The sequence below is a fragment of the Chrysochloris asiatica genome, unplaced genomic scaffold (genome assembly GCF_000296735.1).
Source record: "Chrysochloris asiatica unplaced genomic scaffold, ChrAsi1.0 scaffold00070, whole genome shotgun sequence".
NCBI classification, from domain to species: Eukaryota; Metazoa; Chordata; class Mammalia; order Afrosoricida; family Chrysochloridae; genus Chrysochloris; species Chrysochloris asiatica.
The window spans coordinates 9,874,483-9,894,658 of record NW_006408588.1 but is presented as its reverse complement, the minus strand read 5'-3'; the positions used below and the strand labels follow the sequence as shown (position 1 = coordinate 9,894,658).

The window sequence follows — 20,176 nt, the reverse complement described above, 5'->3', positions numbered from 1 at the left end:
TTCTGGCTTAAGGTTCAAAGATTATCTCAGTGCAATACCTTCAGGTACTCATCCACATTCCATGGCTCCATAAAGTCTAGAGTCCTTGAGACTTCAACATTCTGTTCTATGGAATCATTAATCAAAATGCTCATTAATGGTAATAATGCACCACTGAATTCTTTAGGTCTCATGGCAAAGGAGGCGGTTGCTCATGGAAGCAATTAACCAAATATTCCATATCTTCCTCCTATTACTGACTCTTCTTCTTCCTCTGTTGCTCCAGGTAAATAGAGACCAAATTGTTGTGACTTGGATGGCTACCTGTAAGCTTTTAAGACCATAAGCACTACATAAAGAACTAAGAAGTAGAACAAATGTGCTAAATACATTATTAAGTCAATTATTTAGTATATTCCATAAAACTATGTTCTAACCCACCAAATCAAGGAATCAAATCCCATGAGAAGTTGGTTTGGTTGCATTTAAGCAGCCTCTTTTTTGTTGTTGTCATTGTTACAAAAACATCTACCTCACAACTTTTTCAAATGTGTACCTTATTGACAGCAATTACACTAATTGGCTGTGCAATCCTACCACTATAAAACTGTATTTTCCATCATTATTAAGTCCCTTTCTCCATCCCTCTTGTCCTTAGTAACCACTAATAAACTTTGGTCTCATACATTTGCCTTTGATCTTTTTATATAAGTTAAGTAATACAGCATTTGTCCTTTCGTGATCGGCTTATTCACTCAGCATGCTGTCTTCAAGCTCCATCCATAGTACACGATGGTAAACTGCATTTTTGAAGGAATACATGTTTTTCCAAGATATAATACACTAAAGTGCAAGTATTTTCATGAAAAGAAAGGACCGACATAGCCTCAGAACAATTAAACATGTGAATGATCACTCTTAAGTTTTTAAAAATTTTATAAACATTGTTGTTAACAAAGTCATTGTTGTTAATGCCATCACTCCAGTTCCGACTTATAGAGACCCATTATAGGGTTTCCAAGGAGCACCTGGTAGGTTTGAACTGATGACCTTGTGATTAACAATCCAGTGTTTACCTTGCAGTGCCACACTGGATTCCTTTATAGATACTTGTTGTTAAGTGCCACTGAGTTGATTCCAAATCATAGCAACCCTGTATAGGGTTTCTGAGGAGGAGCTGGTGGGTTTGAACCAGGACCTTGCAGTCCAAAATGACTTTGCAGTCCTGCGCATTAACCCACAGCAACACACCAGGACTCACACCACACTAATTATTTGTATCCAAGAAACCTTGAGGCCCAAAATTCCACACAGAGAATTGCTCAATATTTTTATTAATAAAGATGGTTGTCATTTAAAAAAAATTCTTTTTAAAAGATATAATTGAAATACAGTTAACGTCTCATGCCTTTACAGTGTATGATTTGATGGGTTTTTATATATATTTAGTTCTCACTTAATCAACATGGTTAGGTTCCAAAGATCAAAACAGTATGAGAAAATGGAGGCTAACCAAATCAGATCACAAAATGAAGGATGACTACATTATTAAACAACTACCAAACCACTGAGAATCATGGCCTAGATAAGTTGACACATAACCTTAATCACCACAGGCAGTGGTATTCTTGAATTGTACCTGGGTGTTCATTACTAATCAGATATGTGTTGTTAATGCAAAATGTCAGATAATAAATAATGTGTTGTTAATGCAAAATGTCAGAAAATAAATCAAGATAATAAATATTTCCAGCCCCCCCAAAAAAGTTTCCTTGTGATCTTTTGAAATCCATCTCTTCCTTCACCTTTGATCTTAGGCAACCAATGATCAATTTTCCTTCATTCACTATAGATTTTTGCATTTTCTAGAGTGGTATGGTGCTGCAGGTTAATGCGCTGGACTGCAATATTGTTTTGAACCACAAGGTCGGCAGTTCAAGTTCACCGGCTGCTCCTTAGAAACCCTATAACAGGGTTGCTATAAGTTGGACCCAACTTGATGGCACTTAACAATAACAACATACAGTAGGCACTGTTTGTTTAAATTTTGCTTCTTTCACTCAGCATAAATCGCAGATTCATCCATATAGTTATTTATATTAACAGTCTGCTCTTTTTTATGACTGAGTAGTATTTCATTGTCTGGATATATCACAATTTTTTTAAAAATCCATTAGTCTGTTGATTGACATTTAGGTTAATTCTATTTGGGGGTTATTGCACACTATAAGAATATTCATGTGGAAGTCTTTTTGTAGACATATGCTTTCATTTCTCTTGGGTAAATATCTAGGAATGGAATGGCTGGGTTAAATAAATATATGCTTAGCTTTTTCAGCAACTGTCAAATTGTTTCTATAGTTATTGCACCATTTAGAGCTCTTTGCATTCTATGAAGAGTTTCAGTGACTCCACAATACTTGGTATAGCCAGTATTTTAAAATTTAGTCACTGGAAGGGCAGAGAACATCGAGGTTAGTTGACAGAACATAGTTCACAAAGAAAATGTTACATATTCTACTTTGATGAGTAGAGTGAATGGAGTGTTAAAAGTTTGCAAGTGGCTATCAAAGGCACAGCCATTGGTTTCTCCCTATCTGGAGCAAAAATGAGTGAAGAAAACCAAAGATGCATGGAAACAATTAGTCAAAAGGACTACTGGACCACACAAACCTCAGCATCCATGACCTGGAGACCAAGAGATCTAGATGGTGCTGGTTTTAAACCTCCACTCTAATTGTAGAAGAAAAAAGAGGAACAAAACTCAAAATCATAAAAAAGGCAAGGCTTTCTAGTCTGACAGAGACTGCTGAAACTCCAGACTATGGCCCTCAGACAACCTTCAAACCTGAAACTGAACGCACTCCTATGGCTCAACTTTCAGTCAAACAGTAGACAGGCCTACACGGCAAACAATTACACCAGGGAGACACACATTCCTTAAAACAATCAACCATAGGAGATCAAAAGGGCAGCATTGTCCTAGGGAGAGAGCTAGGCAGGGATAGATAGGAAGTATAGACAAATGTAAATGGAAAACACAGGGAGAAAGTAGGATGAGTGCTGTTACATTGTGGGGACTGAAATCCATGTCATGAAACAAAATATGTATGAATTTACTATGTTTCACACAAATCACAATAAAAAGTTAAGTAAAAATTCAGTCATTGAATGGGTGTGCAGTGGTATCTTAATGCGGTTTTAATTGCATTCTCTCTTTTTTTCTCTTGATCTACTGGTTTTACCTTTAATAGGTATCATGGAGTATAATAAATACAAAATGTTCATGTTTCAAAAAATTATTTCTGCCAATAACTGATAAACACAAATAATAAAAGTATGCTTTTCTTTCCTTTCAATCCCCCTCTCTCCTGTAATCTAAGAGTATATAGTAAACACATTTTTACATGTGTATACTACATGCTATGTTTAGTTGAGCTTCTTTTCAAGGCTTACTTATGTTTATGTACTTCTGTGGCTAATAAATTAGGCCCACTCTCTACAGTTTCAAGGCTTTATGAACCCTCCTAATCTGTTGACATCCTCTTTCTCAGCTTATAAATTTGATTTACTTCTGTTTCTCCAATTGTCTAGAAGGTAACTCTCAGACCTCACATGATCATTCTAAATCTCCAGGTTAAAGGATAATTCTTGGTAACTATAAGTACACTTGTTAATTTCAGGCATTTAGGTTGGCATACAGAATTGGCATACTAAAAACCTGAACAGGAGAAACTACAATAACATGTTAAATAAACACCAAAGTCCTAACTAACCACATGGCCTGAGCTCAAGGATTCATCATGAGTAGGTATATGAGAGTTCCCACTTCAGTACTATCCATGCTGAATAATATCTAAGTGATATCCCTTATCCTAGCATAGGTAAGTATTCCTAAAATAGCAATTCTTTAGTTTTTTTCTTCTTGTCCCAAAGCATTCATCAGTTGTATCTTTGCCTTCTCAAGGCAAAATGAGCACGTGCTAAATAAGAGTTTCTTCTTCTCCATCTTGAGATCTTTTCACTGAAGGTTTTTCTCTAGGAAGAGAGGGATAGGGCTGCTATTTAGCCAAACATCATTTGAATGGTGAATAAGTATTGATTGATGTTCTTCTGATATGTATGTAAATTCTTGTCTTTCAGTGATGCAATGGGATTTAGTTGAAAAAAAGAATTCAGTTCTTAGTTTTCTTTGTTTACATATTTTAAAACAATAAGCTCTATTTAACCAGCTAATCTTGATTATCTCTTACTGAAATTCTTCTCTAGTCAACGCTGCACTTCTTGAATATTATAGCATTATAGCAGACGGGACCATTTCCTCCCAGATACGCAGTTTTCTGTCTCTGCACAATGCACACATGACCAAAGGCTACCCAATATGCTACACTGGCATTGTATCAGCAACAACACAACACTGGGGCAGCAAGGAGAAATGCTCCAGAAGCTTGTGAGCTGCTGCGCATCGGTCTTCCTGGTTCTGGTGCTTCTTCACCTCAAAAGACAAAGAGGAGTCCCCAGGCACCGCCCAACCATCTGAAGGATGAGCCTCATCAATATAGACCAACAGGAAGTCAGCCACTGAAGAGAACTCTTCCACCAGTTTGCTGAAGGCTGGCAGCTGGCTAGTAAAAGGAGGTCAAGTGGCTGAGCCAAAGTTGACCACCAGTGGGCGCTCAGGGCTGGCAAAGTCAAGAAGGTGGCATTCTGCTCCGTCAGCTGTCTTCTCCTGGGCACCATTTCCACTCTTGTCACCTCCTTCAAAATTGGAGATATGCACCACACTGGAATTAGGAGCATCTTCACCTAATTTCACCTAGTGGCAAAACAAAAGAAAGAGGGAGAGAATGCCACATTAAACACACTGCCTCTTTAATTCACCCCAAATAAATTCAATTGACTTAAAAAAAACTGGTATTTCCTTCAGAGCGTGTGGTAAATATATTTTGATTTGTGTAAAAAGGCATCTTGACAGCTAATGTAAAGACTGTTATTGCTGTTGTTATGTGCCGTGGAGTCGGTTCCGACTCATAGCGACTCTGTACAGGGTTTCCAAGGCTGTAAATCTTTACGTGAGTGGAACAGCTGGTAGTTTTGAACTGCTGACCTTGAGGTTCGAAGCCCGATTCGTAACCATTACACTACCAGAGCTCCTTTATTGAAGAGAATAAAAATATTTTCCATTCTGTGTAGGAACTAAAGTAATTATTTTCATCATTGAAGTCACTGCTGTTAATGCTTCTCATAATTAAGTTGAGGCTGATATTCTTCACTCTCTTGACCTTCCTGTCAGTGCTTTGCTCACATTATATAACAAATGATTAATTGACTTCATTTTAAAAGTTAAAAGTGAATGGTCTAAATTAAGACAAATTATCAGTGTCTGGCGACAAAGTGCCTCTTTTTGAATTCCACTTCTGAATTTAAAAAGAACTTAAACAAAAAACCAAAAACACAACACTTAGACAGGACCATCATTTTTCTTACATAATTTGAATTCATTTCATCTCAACCTGTTTGAACCACAAGGTTGGCAGTTCTAGCTCACCAGCCACTCCTCGGAAAACCCACACAAGATCCCTGAGTCCGAACAGACTTGATGGCACTTAACAACAACAACAAATAGACAATGATAGGATTTTTTTTCCTGGCCAGAACTAGAAAAGCTAGGGATCTCTATTTATAGGAAGAACTGCTCCCACTTAACCTCCTAGTAGCTTCAGTTTTCCTATCTGTAAAGTGACAATGATGACTACCTTCTTCATACAGAGATTGGGAGGTAACATGAGGAAAATAGGTGTGTACACTGAAAATCAGTGTTTTGGTGAATGCTGTCATTACATGCTACCCATTATGACTGGGACTTCTGGCATGGCACTGTAGGATCAGCACTGGACTTCAATCCACAAGGTCAGCAGTTTAAATCCACCAACTGCTCTTCAGAAACCCTGTGCAGGGTTGCTAGGTGTCTTGACAGCACTAAACAACAACAACATAATGACAAAACATTCAAAGAATTGCAGGATGACATCAAGAACATCATACCGGAAGAGTGCAAAAGGTCATTAGAAAGAAAAGAAGAAGACTAAAATGGATGACTCTGACCTTTTCCCAGATGGATCTGGTGAAAGGGAATAGGAGATGATGCTGATAGGATTTCGTGATTCAATTGTTGGCAGGATTAATTGTGATGGTCACAACTGTAATTGTAGAAGATGTGCAATTAAAAGGGGGGAGTAGTTTGTCTTTTGTTTCAGGAGCAGACGATCCCAGGACCATCAATCAGGAAGAGCATGAGTGGAGCGTGAGATCCCTACCTAGAAAACTGGTGAGAGAAGAGGCAGTGGCATGGAGAAACAGAGCAGCTGCAGGCTCTAGGCCTATGGATTGAGCATCGCTGTGTACCTGTGGACAGGATGCTGGCTTTCAGAAGGTGCCCTTTGGATATTTAAATGAACATACAATTTCTGTTTTCTATATGGCACCATAGGGTAAGCACTTGACCTCAAGGTCAGTTTGAACCACAATGTCAGCAGTTCAAACTCACCAGCTGCTCCTTAGAAACCTTATACAGAGTTGCTGTGAGTTGGAACAGACTCGATGGCACATAACAACAACAATATGTGTACATAAAATATTTTTGCTTTGTTCATTTGTGAAATATAAGACATAAATGGGGAGTCACAGAAGGCAGGATAACTATTGTTGCAGGGAAGGGATTATAATCATTGAGATGAAATAAAGTGTATAATTTGTTGACTATAAAGCCGATTATCTTGTCTGCAAATCTTCAATGAATTCACAATAAAAAGTTTAAAAAAGAGAAGAGACTCTGGTGCTTGCTCTTGGGCATAGAGAAGCTAAAGTGAAGGAAAGAAATGAGAAAGTAAAGAGCTGAACAAAAAAATTCAAAGAGCAGCTCAAGAAGACAAAGTTAAGTATTATAATGAAATGTGTAAAGACCAGAAGTAGAAAACCAAAAGAGAAAAACATGCTCAACATTTATCAACCTGAAAGAACTGAAGAAAAACTTCAAGCCTCTACTGAAAATATTGAAGTATTCTATGGGGAAAATACTGAATGATGCAGAAAGGATCAAAAGCAGATGGAAAGTATACAGAGTCACTGTACCAAAAAGAAATGGTCAAAGGTCAACCATTTCAAAAGGTTGTATTTGACCAAGAACCAAAGGCACTGAAGGAGGAAGTCCAACCTTCATTGAAGACACAAAAGAAGATTCCAGGAAATGATAGAATGCAAATTGAAATATTTCAACAAACTGATACAGCACTAGAGTTGCTCACTCATCTATGCCAAGAAATTTGGAAGACAGCTCCCTCACCAACTAATTGGAAGAGAGCCATATCTGTGCCCATTACAAAGAGAGTTAGATCATTAGTATCACATGCAAGTAAATTTTTGTTGAAGATAATTCAGAAGCTCTTGCAACAGTCCATTGACAGGAAACTGCCAGAAATTCAAGTCAGATTCAGAAGAGGACGTAGAACTAGGGATATCATTGCTGGTGTCAGATGGATCTTGACTAAAAGCAGAGAATACTAGAAAGATGTTTACTTGTGATTTACTGACTATGCAAAGGCTTTCAATTATACTGTTGTTGTTACGTGTCATCAAGTCAGTTCCAACTCATAGCAACCCTGTAAAGGATTTCTGAGGAGCAGCTCGTGAGTTTGAGCCACCGACCTTGAGGTTCAAACTGACCTTGTGGTCTAGTGCATTAAACCACAGCACCACATCAGGACTCAACTGTATAGATCATAACAAACTATGGATACTATTGCTAAGAACACTTAATTTTCTTAATTTTTTTTTTTTCCTGAGGAACATGTTTTCCTGAGGAACGTGTACATATACCAAGAGGCAGTCCTTAGAACAGAACCAAGAGATACTGAACGGTTTAAAATCAGGAAAGCTGTTTGTCAGGGTTGTATCTTTTCACAACACTTATTCAATCAGTATGCTGGGAAAATAATTCAAGAAGTTGGATTATATGAAGAAGACTATGATATCACAATTGGGGAAGACTCATTAACAACCTATGATATACAAATGATAACACCTTGTTTGCTGGAATCTAAGAAGACTTAAAATATTTACTGATGAAGATCAAAGACCTTCAGTATGAACTGAACTTCAATGTAAAGAAAACAAAAACCCTCACAAATAAGCCAGTAAATAACATCATGAAAAGTGGTGAAAAGTCTGAAGTTGTCAAAGAGTTATTTTACTTGGATCCACTATCAAAACTCATGGAATCAACATCATAATATCAAATGACATATTCTATTAGGCAAATCTGCTGCAAAAGACCTTTTAAAATGTTAAAGGGCAAAGGTATCAGTTTGAGGAAGGTGCACCTAACCATGGTGTTTTCAATCGCCTCATATGAATAAGAAAGTTGGACAATGAATAAGGAAGATCATAGAAGAATCAATGCATTTGAATATGATATTGGAGAAGAGTAACAGTAGTACCATGGATTGCCAGAAGAATAATCAGATCTGTCTTGAAAGAAATACAGCCAGAATAGTCCTTAGAAGTGAGAGTGGCAAGACTTCATCTCTTATACTTCAGACATGTTATCAAGAGAAATCAATATCTGGAGAAGGACATCAATGCTTGGTAAAGTGGAGGACCAGAAAACAAAAAAAAAGAGGAAGACTCCCAATGAGCTAGGTTGACACAGCGGCAGCGACAACAGGTTCAAGGGTAACAACAATTGTGAGGACAGCTCAGGGCCCAGCAATGTTTCATTTTGTTGTACTTAAGGTCACTGAAGGCACCTAACAACAACAACCCACTATGTAAAATAGAACGCCATCTTTCCTAGGAAGTTCTATGTTTAAAAAATTATCCTGAGAGACTTATGCTTTCCTCAGTCTAGCATTCTCTCGGAATATTTTAACTGCTCTGTTTACACTGACAGTTACTATGAATAAAACTTGACCATTTCCATAAATATATGCATATTTATACATACAACTTTACTCCAGAATGCTACTTTCGATTGATTTCTCATTTTTCATGAGTGTCTTTTTTTTTTTTCCTCTTTATAGTGAAAGTCACAAACCATTTATTTTTATGCCATATATTGTATCTGTTATTGTTACTTGATGTCAAGCTGATTCTTCCTCATGGCAACCCTATGTGGACAGACTTGAACTGCTTTATAGGGTTTGCTTATGTGACCTTTATTTGTTTGCAAGGTTGTGACCTTTCATAAGCAGATCAGTAGGGCTGTCTTCTGCCTTGTATCAGGGTGGGTTCTAACCGCCAGTTTTTCAGCTAGTACTAGAGCACATAACCATTAGCATTACCCAAAAATTCCACACAGTTTATTCACTTTTAATTTCTAAATTGAAAGTCCCTCTGAATTCTAAAATACTCAGGTAGAGGAAGTACAGAAGAAAAAATTGTTCTGTTTGTCAAATTGCATATGGCTTAAATAGCTGAAGAAAAAGTTTGTGGGCATTTGGATTTGTAAACTGATCATAAAAAGCAGGCAGCATAAAAGAGCCAATTACTTCAGTTTGAATTAACACAATGGGATCTTCTTCCAGAATGGTTTAATCAAAGCCAATAACATTAGGGACAACTTATAGCAGTACAATTGATTTTTATACAATATGTTTAATATTACAAAACACTACCAACTGGATCAACTTATTCCCTCATCTAAATACATCCACATATTGCACTGCTATTAATTGAAGTCACTTAAAAGTGAATTGCTAAAGACTCAACAATCCAAGCTGTAATAAAGCACTCAAGGGCTTTTGGTCAGGATCTTCTGTCTAATGTTAATGTATAATCCATTTTAACTCATGAGAAAGAAGACCTTTCTCCTTTCTGAAGTCCTAGAAGGGCTGGTTAGAAACAGGACTTGAATGGGTTCATTCAGGTACAACCCTCTACTGAGAATTTGTATTTTCACCATAGAGATACTAAATCAGAATCTCTAGTTTAACAAGATCCCCAGGTGACTCTTATAGATTGATCCCCTGATGTATACATAAGAATCACCTGGAAATCTTGTTTAAAATGTAGATTCTGATTCAGTATATCTGGAGTGGAAAGGCAAATTCTCAGCAAGGGGTTCATTTGAAATGAACAAATTTTCTCTCAAAAGCTCGTGATATGATTTAAATGATCACATTTGTTTTCAGTCATCACTAGGGGAAAACATTATTCTATTATATTAATTTTCTTGATTAATTTGCTAGGAAAAGCAGACAGAGAAATCTAATATGCTAATTTTAACTGTGGAGCAAGGATAAGTACTGGACTCTGCACATCAAGGTGACGTCAGTGGTGTAAGCCCACCAACTGTTCCACAGGAGAAAAATAAGACTTTCTGCTCCCGCAAAGATTTAAACCCTCAGAAATCCTATACCACATCATTATGGGTTGGAAGCAATTCAATGATGCTTAAAAACAACAATTTTAACTAGATAATTTAATATAACATCTGAGATATTAAGGAGTTCTGGTAGCGTAGTGGCTACGAATCGTGCTGTTAACCTCAAGGTTGGCAGTTCAAAACTACCAGCTGTTCCACGGAGAAAGATGAGGCTTTCTGCTCTCGTACAGATTTACAGCCTCGGAAACACTGAAGAGTCACTGTGAGTCGGAACCCACTCCATGGTACTTAACAACAACTACATCTGAGATATTAAAGGCATTTAGTTTAAAGAAGGTATTTTGAAATATTTTATGCCTTTTATTCTATGGACTTTTTTTGCAGTTATTTATAGATTTAAGTTGTTGATAGCATTATCATCTTATCTTGTTAAACCTCACCCACTTAAAATAGCAATAATCATTCAAGGAGGGCTGTCTTTAACCATGGTGTGCTGTTTTTTCTAACATACTGTGATATAAAGACCTGAATGCTTGAGACAGAGAAGTATGAATTCATTAACTGTTGCAGCAGCTTCTTATTAAGAAGTAATCTAAATACAGAGAAAAAAGAATCTTTGAGGTTTGTAGAGGTGAAAATATCCATCTGACTTCTGGAATCACTTCTGAGACCCATGAACAATTGCATGATCATAGTTAACAGACCACTGACCCCTACACTCTAATCATGGCAGTTTGGTTGACCCTTGTACTATTTCTGGACTGAGTAACCTAGTAAGATGCTCAGTCACAGGTGGCTCTTGTTACATGAAGCTAATTTTCTTGGAAAGTTAAAGTATGTTATGCTTCCTCTAGGGATAATACATAGTTTAGCAACAGTTGTTGTTGTTGTTGTTAGGTACCATCGAATCAGTACCGACTCATAGCAACCCTATGCACAGCAGAACAAAACATTGCCTGATCCTGGGCCACCATCACTACTGTTGCCACGCTTGAGTCCATCAATGCTGCCACCTGGCCAATCCACCTCGTTGAGGGTCTTCCTCTTTTTCTCTGATCCTCCACCCTACCAAACATGATATTGTTCTCCAGTGATTGGTCCCTCCTGACAATATGTCCGAAGCATGAGAGATGAAGTTTGGCCATCCTGGCCTCCAAGGAGCACTCTGGCTGCACTTCTTCCAACACGGATCTGTTGGTTCTTTTGGCAGCCCAACAGCATTCTCTCCAAAATACAAAGACAACAGCTTGCCTTAGAAAATTTAAGACAAATACAACATTTATCATTCTAAATTTAAAAATGAGAAGTCAAAAATGCATAATGCTTTTTGTATAGAAATTTAGCATTTTGTTAAGCTGGGAAATCTTAAAAAATTTGTTTTGTATGAATTATTGACTGAATTGATAGTTGTTACAATTCTAACTTGGGGCCAGTAAAGAATTTTACATTTAATAATAACCTCACCAGAAATTAATACAATCATATTTGGGTGATGGATGAGTTCACTGAGACAGATCACTTAGAAATGTGAGTCTTAGAACTCTGTTGTAAGACATTCCCATCATCAGTATCCAGTATTCTGGGTCTGTCTGTTCGTGATCATCTCCGTAGGTCAGCATAGAAAAACAAATATGGCCGCTTATTTTATTTTCTTGAACAGCCATGGTACCCTATTACAGATTCGAATGCCATAAATAAATATCCTTATTCATGAGAAAATGTATATATATGCTACTAATAAAACATATATATGCTATTAATAAATCCATGAGCCCATATGTGAGTAGACCAATTGTTTTTTCAAGCATCATCTATTAAAAGCAAAAGTTTAGACTTTTTGCTGTTGTGCTGACTCTGTTCATCGTGACTTTACAGGACAGAGTAGAACTGCCTTATACAGGGTTCCCTAGGTTCCAACAGTCACAAAAGCAAACTGCCACAGTTTTCTTCCACGAAACAGCTGGTAGATTTGAACTATCGACCTTTCAATTAGCAACCTAGAGTTTAATTACTGCACCAGGAAAACTCTAGTCAAAAATGTGTGTTCATCTTTACTGAAAATGGATGGAAGCCAATTTGGCAACAATAAATAAAACACTTTAGAAATTTTAAGAATAATTGTTTCCTTTCAATGAAAAAAAAAAATCTTTTAAAAGGACATTACTGTTCAAGTTCTCATCTTCCCATTTTATCTCCATGAGCATTTAATTCATACTACAACCTAAGTTTAAAAAGGAGGTGGTCTTGGTTTGCTCTGTAATGCACCCTGCAGAGAAGGACTAGGAGAATCACCATTGTCTTCAATGATGGAAGATTCTTTGCTTTCCCCAGGAGCAAAGCATTCCTTGACAAACAGCCAAAATGATGAAGAAAATAAAGTCGGTCTCATAATAACATTTAGGCTGCAGAAAAGAAACTCAACAAAAACAAGTTATCCCTTGGTACTCCCGAACTTTGTTTTAATTTCCCACAGTGGCACAGAAAGTCTCCTGGCCACAAGTTACCTATCATCTTAATTTCTCCTTCTTAGAGGGTTTGTGTTTAGTTTTTGTCCTTAATGAGACATATTTGCCAAAGAGGCATTCAAAAGACATTTTTTACTCTTGCGGAAGAGTAATTAGGTCGGTACCTCTTTCCCTGCCAGCATTAGCTGCTCCAAAGAGAACCCTGCCCAGTATTTAATGCCCAAACACAAGAACCATCATTTCCACTGATTCAAGCATCATGGGTCTTGATGTCCCAATGTTCCCAAAGAGTCCTTTTATTTTAAAAGGATCACAAAGGACATACGTAAAATGTGATGTAAAATGTGATATCATCATCTCTGACTTTCTCATCTGAATTCTTACAGCTGGCCTTACTTATGTTTTCTGAATAAACATCAATACAACACCAAGAAAGAAGATTATAAAGAGTTTGCATTTTCAAAGGAAAGGCCATCACGAGGATAAATTCAAATTTATAAATATGAATATGAGCAATAATATAATACATCTATATAAATTTGATTGTTTCAATGCTAGGATTCTTTCACTGACTGTGTTCACTGCAGGGGAAAGAGGATAAAACTGCTTTAGCATGTGAATTGTGAAATGCAGGGAGAGAGGGAATAAATAAAGACTCATTCATCAAGTAGAAGCTGGAAACGGAGTATATACTACTAACCTATTTTTCTTTTCCTCAGCATGAGAAAGGCTTTTGGACAAAATTATCACCGAATCTCATGATAGAAAGTAAAGCAAATGATAAAAATTGGGGGTAGGTATTTGGCAGAAGAATTTTTACACATACTTCTTGCTAAACAAAGCCCAGAAATGGCTTTATGAATGATCAGAAGTGTTCAAATTCTTTGACCAGCCTGCATTAGTGTCCTAATTCTTTGACCAGCCTGCATTAGTGTCCTCAAAAACCTTTCCAGACAAGTATTAAGCAATGATTTAACTATCGACATTCAGATTGGCTGAATAAATCTAAGTTAATAATAAACTACCTACTTCTTCCTCTGAGCTCAGTTTCCTTTTTTTGCTGTCTATCTGGTTTGGAATCCGAATGTATAGCTTAGAACACTATCATTTGACAGACAAGCTCTGGCTAAGGCCTTCTCTGTGTGCTTTTGGGGATGTTTCTCTCTTAAGAGGACCATTTTCCATTTTAGAAACTAGTGTCAAAAGGCTTGGAGGTGAATGAAGAGGAGGAGGGGAAAGTTAGAGAGACCCTTTCAAAACCAAAATTATATGTTCAAATGAATATGTTTTCTGTGTCACTGTAATATTCAGTGTGCAGAATCTAAACTACTTGTCAGCATCTATACTGTGTTTTACACTTCACTTAGGTAGGAGCCAGGTTCCCAGACAGGGTAGTTTGCTTATTGGTTGCACTTTTTGAGTCTCTGGGCACCAGCATAAGGAGGCAGTGTTTCAGTTGCATGACATTGACTAAGAAAACTTAAATAAGAAATATCTGTTATTTACCTCAGAATCACTAGCATAGCTTCTATAAACCTCCTTTTCAATGAAAATCATGCAGGGGAATTCTCTCTAACTGAACCCAAATTATTAAAGTTTCTCTATACAGTTAATTTTAAATTCCATTTAGCAGTCTTACACACATGTGTGTTCATTTCATCTTGTTCTATTTTTATTTCTCTGTTGTCTCTTAGGAGGACAAAACACAGGAATAATACTTTCATTCTACTGTCTCTAAGTGTCTTCGCAACTATCTGACATTCAATGGGAAGGAAAATTAAAAGTGGCATGTCTAACTGTTATCACATATACATACACCCTGAATGCCAGGAACACTTTGCTTCCGGTATTTTGTTGTTAAGTGCCGTGGAGTCGGTTCCGACCCATAGCGACCCTATATAGGGTTTCCGACAAGCAGCTGGTGAGCTTGAACCAACAACCTTGCAGTTCAAATAGCTTTGCAGTCTGGTACATTAACCCACAGCGCCACACCAGTATGGCAACCCCCAAGATAATGAAAATTAGGATTATGAAACACTTTCCTGTTATTTCAAATAGAATCTTCTCCAATATGTCTCTACAAATGGCTACCTACAGCCAAAGACAGTGGCACAGATAAGAAGCGCCTTCAGGTTCAACCTGTTTGTATGAATGGGCCTCAAATGCCACCACAGCCATCACCACCCTTGTCATACTGGGAGACAAAGGGAGACCAAAGTTCAGTGCAAGCTGTGTTCACAATGTTTTCACTTCTTACACACCCAGTCCAGTCCGGTGTCTGAACGTATGAGTCCTTGAGATGGTTCTTCTCATGGTAGCTGCTACATTAATCATTAAAAGCAAACATAATAACATTGTCAGAGGAATACACAAACCATATGCAAAGGAAGAAAACAAATCACTCATGCTTTCTAATTCCAGGAAAATGAATAATAAAATACTGCAACCCATTTGTGAAAAACTAAATGAATAAAAATTTTATTAAGGCGACATCTTGTTTGTTCTTCCATTTTTTATTTCAACAAATTTCTTAACGGGGAGAAACAAGTTTACTTAACATTTATGGGTAACATAATGTTACAATCCTGATTGTTTACAGGAGAGATGACATTTATGTAAAATGTATATACTTATAAGTAAAAATTTCCCAAGAAATTATTTTTTTCCAAAGACCAAAGTCAATGAGTGGTTTTTCAAAAGACAAAAAAGCCGTCATATAGAATACGCATGAAGAGTGAGGAACTTTCTAATCAATACCATGCCTGACATATTTGTGTAGCCCTTACTTTGGTTAGCTGTCATTCACTTGATTTTGACTCAGCTAGGACCCTGAGGAGAACTGCCCAATTGGGCTTTCTAGGCTCTAGTCTTTATTGTCATAACCTTTACTGGAACAGATAGCAGATCAAGCACGTCTTTCTCCCATGGAACCACTCAGTGGGTTTGAACCACCAACCTTTCGATTAGCATCTGAGAGCATAACCATTTCATCACTAGGGCTCCTGTGTGCATACCTCCAAACCCCCACCCCAAAAATGACACAGAAAAATGTCACTGTGAATGTATACGTTTGTGGAAATGAAATGCTCATCTCATTAGCTTCCTTACTAGGAGTTTATATTGTTACAACTTTGGGGCACTGATTCATATTCTTATAAAGCAATGTCCATTTACTCATAAGTGCTCTTGCTAGCTATTCACATTTGTTTGGGACAACAAATACAAGGTTACTCTCAATAATAAAAACAAGCATTGTAGTAAAACTTTCTCAATTTCTCAATAACTAATTTCTACTTGGACATTTCATTGATTTTCAGTAGAACAAACTGAATTCTCTTTAACTAGAAGTTACTTCTTTTTATTTCTTGATGCATAGCTTTATTTTCTAATGTTTATTTCTGGAGGACTCATTCCCTTTGCCTTTTTCTGATTTTCCCTAAAATTGGCCATTAAAAACCCTACTAGAGCACAGTTTTACTCTGACTCATGGGGTCATCAGGAATTCTAATTGCTTCCCCCTGACTCCCCTAACAGGTAGTGGTGGTCCTAGGGCTGCCTCTCCTGTACCTCTTTATTGCACACCCGGCTCCCACTTTCTTTTAAAAGAGTTTTCCTTGCATCCAGGGTTAAATCCTCAAGATTGCACGGGAAAACCAAGTTTGTCTGTTTTGATGACAATTTTTGCCAAATGCCAAATGAATGGAGCCCTGGTGGCACAGTGGGCTAACTTAACTATTGAGTTGCTAAACTGTAAGATCCATGGTTCAAACCCACCAGCTGCTCTGAAGGAGAAAGATAAGGCTTCTCTGCTCTTGCAGAGACTTATAATCTCAGAAACCCTAAGATGCGGTTTTACTCTGTCCTATAAAGTCTCTATAAATTGGTATTCACTCAGTAACAGTGGGAGGGTGTTTGCCAAATTAGTTTATTCCTCTTAAGCTCAGGGATATTCAGGAATCAAATGGCAACGTAGGAAGTGGTCAAGTGTCAAATGCCCTATATCAAAATGGTCCTCCTTGCCTTTTAACATATGAGTTGGGGGTGTTCCACTAATATCTCGGAAAAACAAATGCTGAAGTGCATTCTTCACTTAGAAACAAAGAAGAGGAACTCTGGCGTTGAGAAAGCCAGACCTCTACAGGTAGGGGAGGCCACTGCACCCTTAGAACAGCTTTGAGATGGTAATGAACCCATTTGCACTTTCTAAAACAATTTATTTTACTTTTGAGAAAGGACAGCTTACTTAGCTTCCCCTTCAAAGTCTGGGTTTCTGACAACCAGTTTTCTGACCTGAAGCAAATGAGTATCCACTAATTCTGGACTTGGTGCCTGTTAGCCACATTGTTGTTGTTGTTGTTAAGTGCTATAAAGTCAGCCCCGACTCATAGTGTTTTGGAGGGGCAGCTCTTGGGTTTGAACAGCTGACCTTGTGGTTAGCAGTCCAGTGTTTGTCCCACAGCACTACACCAGGACTCCTTAATAGACTTCAAATCCGAATCAAACAGAAGACGGTACACACGGTTTGTTTCCTTCTCTAACAGAAATGAAGCAACTATTAAGCCAAAGACTACTTGTGACCCTATTATTCTCACTCAGAGTTCTGTGTAGAGTTTTCTCTTTTCTTGCTTTTCAGTACCTTCCGTAATACACCTCAGATAACCTCTCATGGAACAAAACAATGCAATTCCAGTTTATGATAACAGCAGAATAAAGACAGTAGGCCCATTCCCCCACACATTTATTTTCGGAATTTTCCTGAAGTTAGGCTACAAGTACAAATATCCTCTACTACCAAAACTGCAGCTAGATGTGAATGACCTTCTGGACATAGACTTCTTAGGTCACACATGCGAACACACACACACACACACACACACACACACACACACGGGATCATTTGGCTTTAATACCTGTCATCCCCCCAAATCTAACCTGCCTGTCAAATCCAACCTGTGTGACAGGTGTAGGAATTAAACACAGTATTGTAACCATTAGCCTCCCAGATAGAGGTTCACAACTGTTACCCCTGTGTTCCTGAACGCTTCCAGTCCCAAATGTCCCAACCCTGGATCTTGTTGACCTAGGCAGAAAGTTTTCGCTGCGCGGCTCACCTGTTTGTAGGCATCCAGGAGGAAGCTCTTCCAGACACAGCGAAGTCCCTCGGAGGTCAGCATGCGCCGCCACTCTCCGCGAGTGGACTTGGAGCGACTCAACAACAGCACCACGTGCTTGAGGAGAATGACTGAGTCATAGAGCGCCAGGAAGAGGCAGTTGGAGAAAAAAACTGGCAGAATTTGCAGTGTGATCAGCAAGTCTACGCTGACGATGCCCATCTTCTCTGTCTCCTGAATCAGTTCCCTTGTGAGCTCTGGCTCCCCTTCACCCTCTTATTTATAAGGGGGTGGCAGTAGAGGGGGTGGGGAAGGTAAGCGGGGAGGTGGGGTGGGGGAAGAAGGAGAAAAACTAAATTAAAAGGAAGCGCAAGTTGTCTCCTCTTTCAAAGAAGCAGTAATGGCCAGACCAAGTTCAGTCTCTCGGCCCAGCAGTTGGAGTGTACCCATCAATTCATTCAATTCGGAGCTGTTGCCTTTTTTTCTTTTTTTTTCAGAATTTTAGATGTTTTAAAAAACACAACAACAACTGGCACAACTGGCGTGTCTTGTTCCTCATCCAGTTATTCCTTTCTGAGTCCGTTAAAGACAAGCAGTTCTACTTTCAGCTCCAAGCACCTATGAGGCTGTGGCAAAGAGTGCAAAACTGTCTTTAGCTTTTCATTGCCTCTGTGTTCTTTAAACGTAGCCTGCTTCTGAAATTGCCAGAGTTTACAAAATGTGCTTAAGGGTAGTTTGGGGTTTTTGTTTTTCTTTCTTTCTTTCTTGACTCCGTTTTACACACACTTTCTGTTCTTCTCCCAGGCTGTCTCACCCTCTCATTTCCCCAGGAGCTTGTGACTTCTTTTCCTCACTCCCTCTGGCTTTACCTTCCTGCTATCTGTAGTGCAAAGTGCCTCTCTCTGCAGCCCAGTGAGTCTCCCTGAAGCCTTTTATACATTCCCTGGCTAATTGCTGCGATAGAGAAATGAAAGCCTAATCTTGGTAAAGATCTTGACGTCATTGAGAAAGAGGGCTTTACTTTGGCCAGGACTGCGGTGAATAGAAAAGCAAAACTCAACAACTTTTTTTTTTTTTTTTTTTAAAGAAGGGGGGTGGTGGGGGAGAGACAGTGAAATTTTGTTTTGTGATTTAAAGAGAGAGAGAGAGAAAAAAAAGCAATACGTTTGACAGCTCTTAGGAAGTACTTTCAAAATTTGAGAAAAGTAAGTTAATATAATGTGAAGTTTGATAAGGCAACTGTCCCTCTTCTGATTCTGATTCATTTATGAGAAGTTTTGAAAAGAAAGGATTCCAAAAGCCAGGTAGAAGAGAGACAAAGAGAGCTTACTTGTTGCTCCATATCTTGGAGTATATAAATACTTACATAAGGTCCTGGTCCCTTTATAGTGAGACTTTTTCTTTTCATCAGATTGGTGACCTTGGTTCTTTAAATATTTTTTAGTCATGATCTTATTTAAGAAAATGCAAAGACAGTTGTAAGGAGGAAAACTTTAAAACTATTTGAAAACCATTCTAGCATTTCTGAAAAGCTTCTTGCAGAAACTTAAGACAAGTTTTCTTTTCAGTTTTACTGAAGCCTCCAGTGCAAAAATGAAAAAAAAAATTTTTTTTTCAGACATGGAAGTATCTAGGTGACTAGAAACCTTCTTTTGGCTCCACTTTGACTATATGCAGATGAGATTAAAACTTTCCATTGAATGGCATTAAGATGCCAATAGGATGAGGAATAAATTCTTTTTAAGAGAGGTTTTTTGAATTCTGCACCTCTCCTGTTTCTGTTAGCATAACCCCCAAGAGGTCTAACCCTTTAGGAAATCCTGCTTTTCGCATGAAAATAAGTTTAATGAAATGTATAGGTAGTTGAAGCAGACTTTGAATTGGTTCAAGGTGCCACACTGATTCGGCTCAATGATTTGCCTCTCCCTTTAGTTTCCAGGGTAGGTTTCTAGACAGACAATGCTTTGGCAGAATGCCATGACTTTTTATCCACACTTAACAGACCACTTCTAAGGAGCTCTGGTAGCGTAGTGGTTACGAATCGGGCTGCGAACTTTAAGGTCAGCGGCTTGAAACTACCAGCCGCTCTGCGGAAGAAAGATGAGGCTTTCTACTCCCGTAAAGATTTACACCCTCGGAAACCCTGTACAGGGTCGCTATGGGTCGGAACCAACTCCATGGCACTTAACAACAACAACAGATCACCTCTAGGAATTATGTTTTCTTGGAAGAAGGACTGG

At 38.2% G+C, this 20,176-nt stretch overlaps 1 protein-coding gene across 1 annotated transcript; it reads right to left on the bottom strand.

Moving 5' to 3' along the window:
• Positions 1 to 4,150: 4,150 nt before the first annotated feature.
• Positions 4,151 to 18,205, bottom strand: LOC102813686 (type II iodothyronine deiodinase-like). The gene is made up of 2 exons (XM_006864754.1): positions 17,937 to 18,205; positions 4,151 to 4,795 (listed from the first exon to the last, which is right to left on the bottom strand). The coding sequence occupies exons 1-2, from the start codon at positions 18,156 to 18,158 to the stop codon at positions 4,619 to 4,621; spliced, it is 399 nt and encodes a 132-aa protein (XP_006864816.1). The 5' UTR covers positions 18,159 to 18,205; the 3' UTR covers positions 4,151 to 4,618.
• Between the last annotated feature and the right edge of the window lie 1,971 nt (positions 18,206 to 20,176).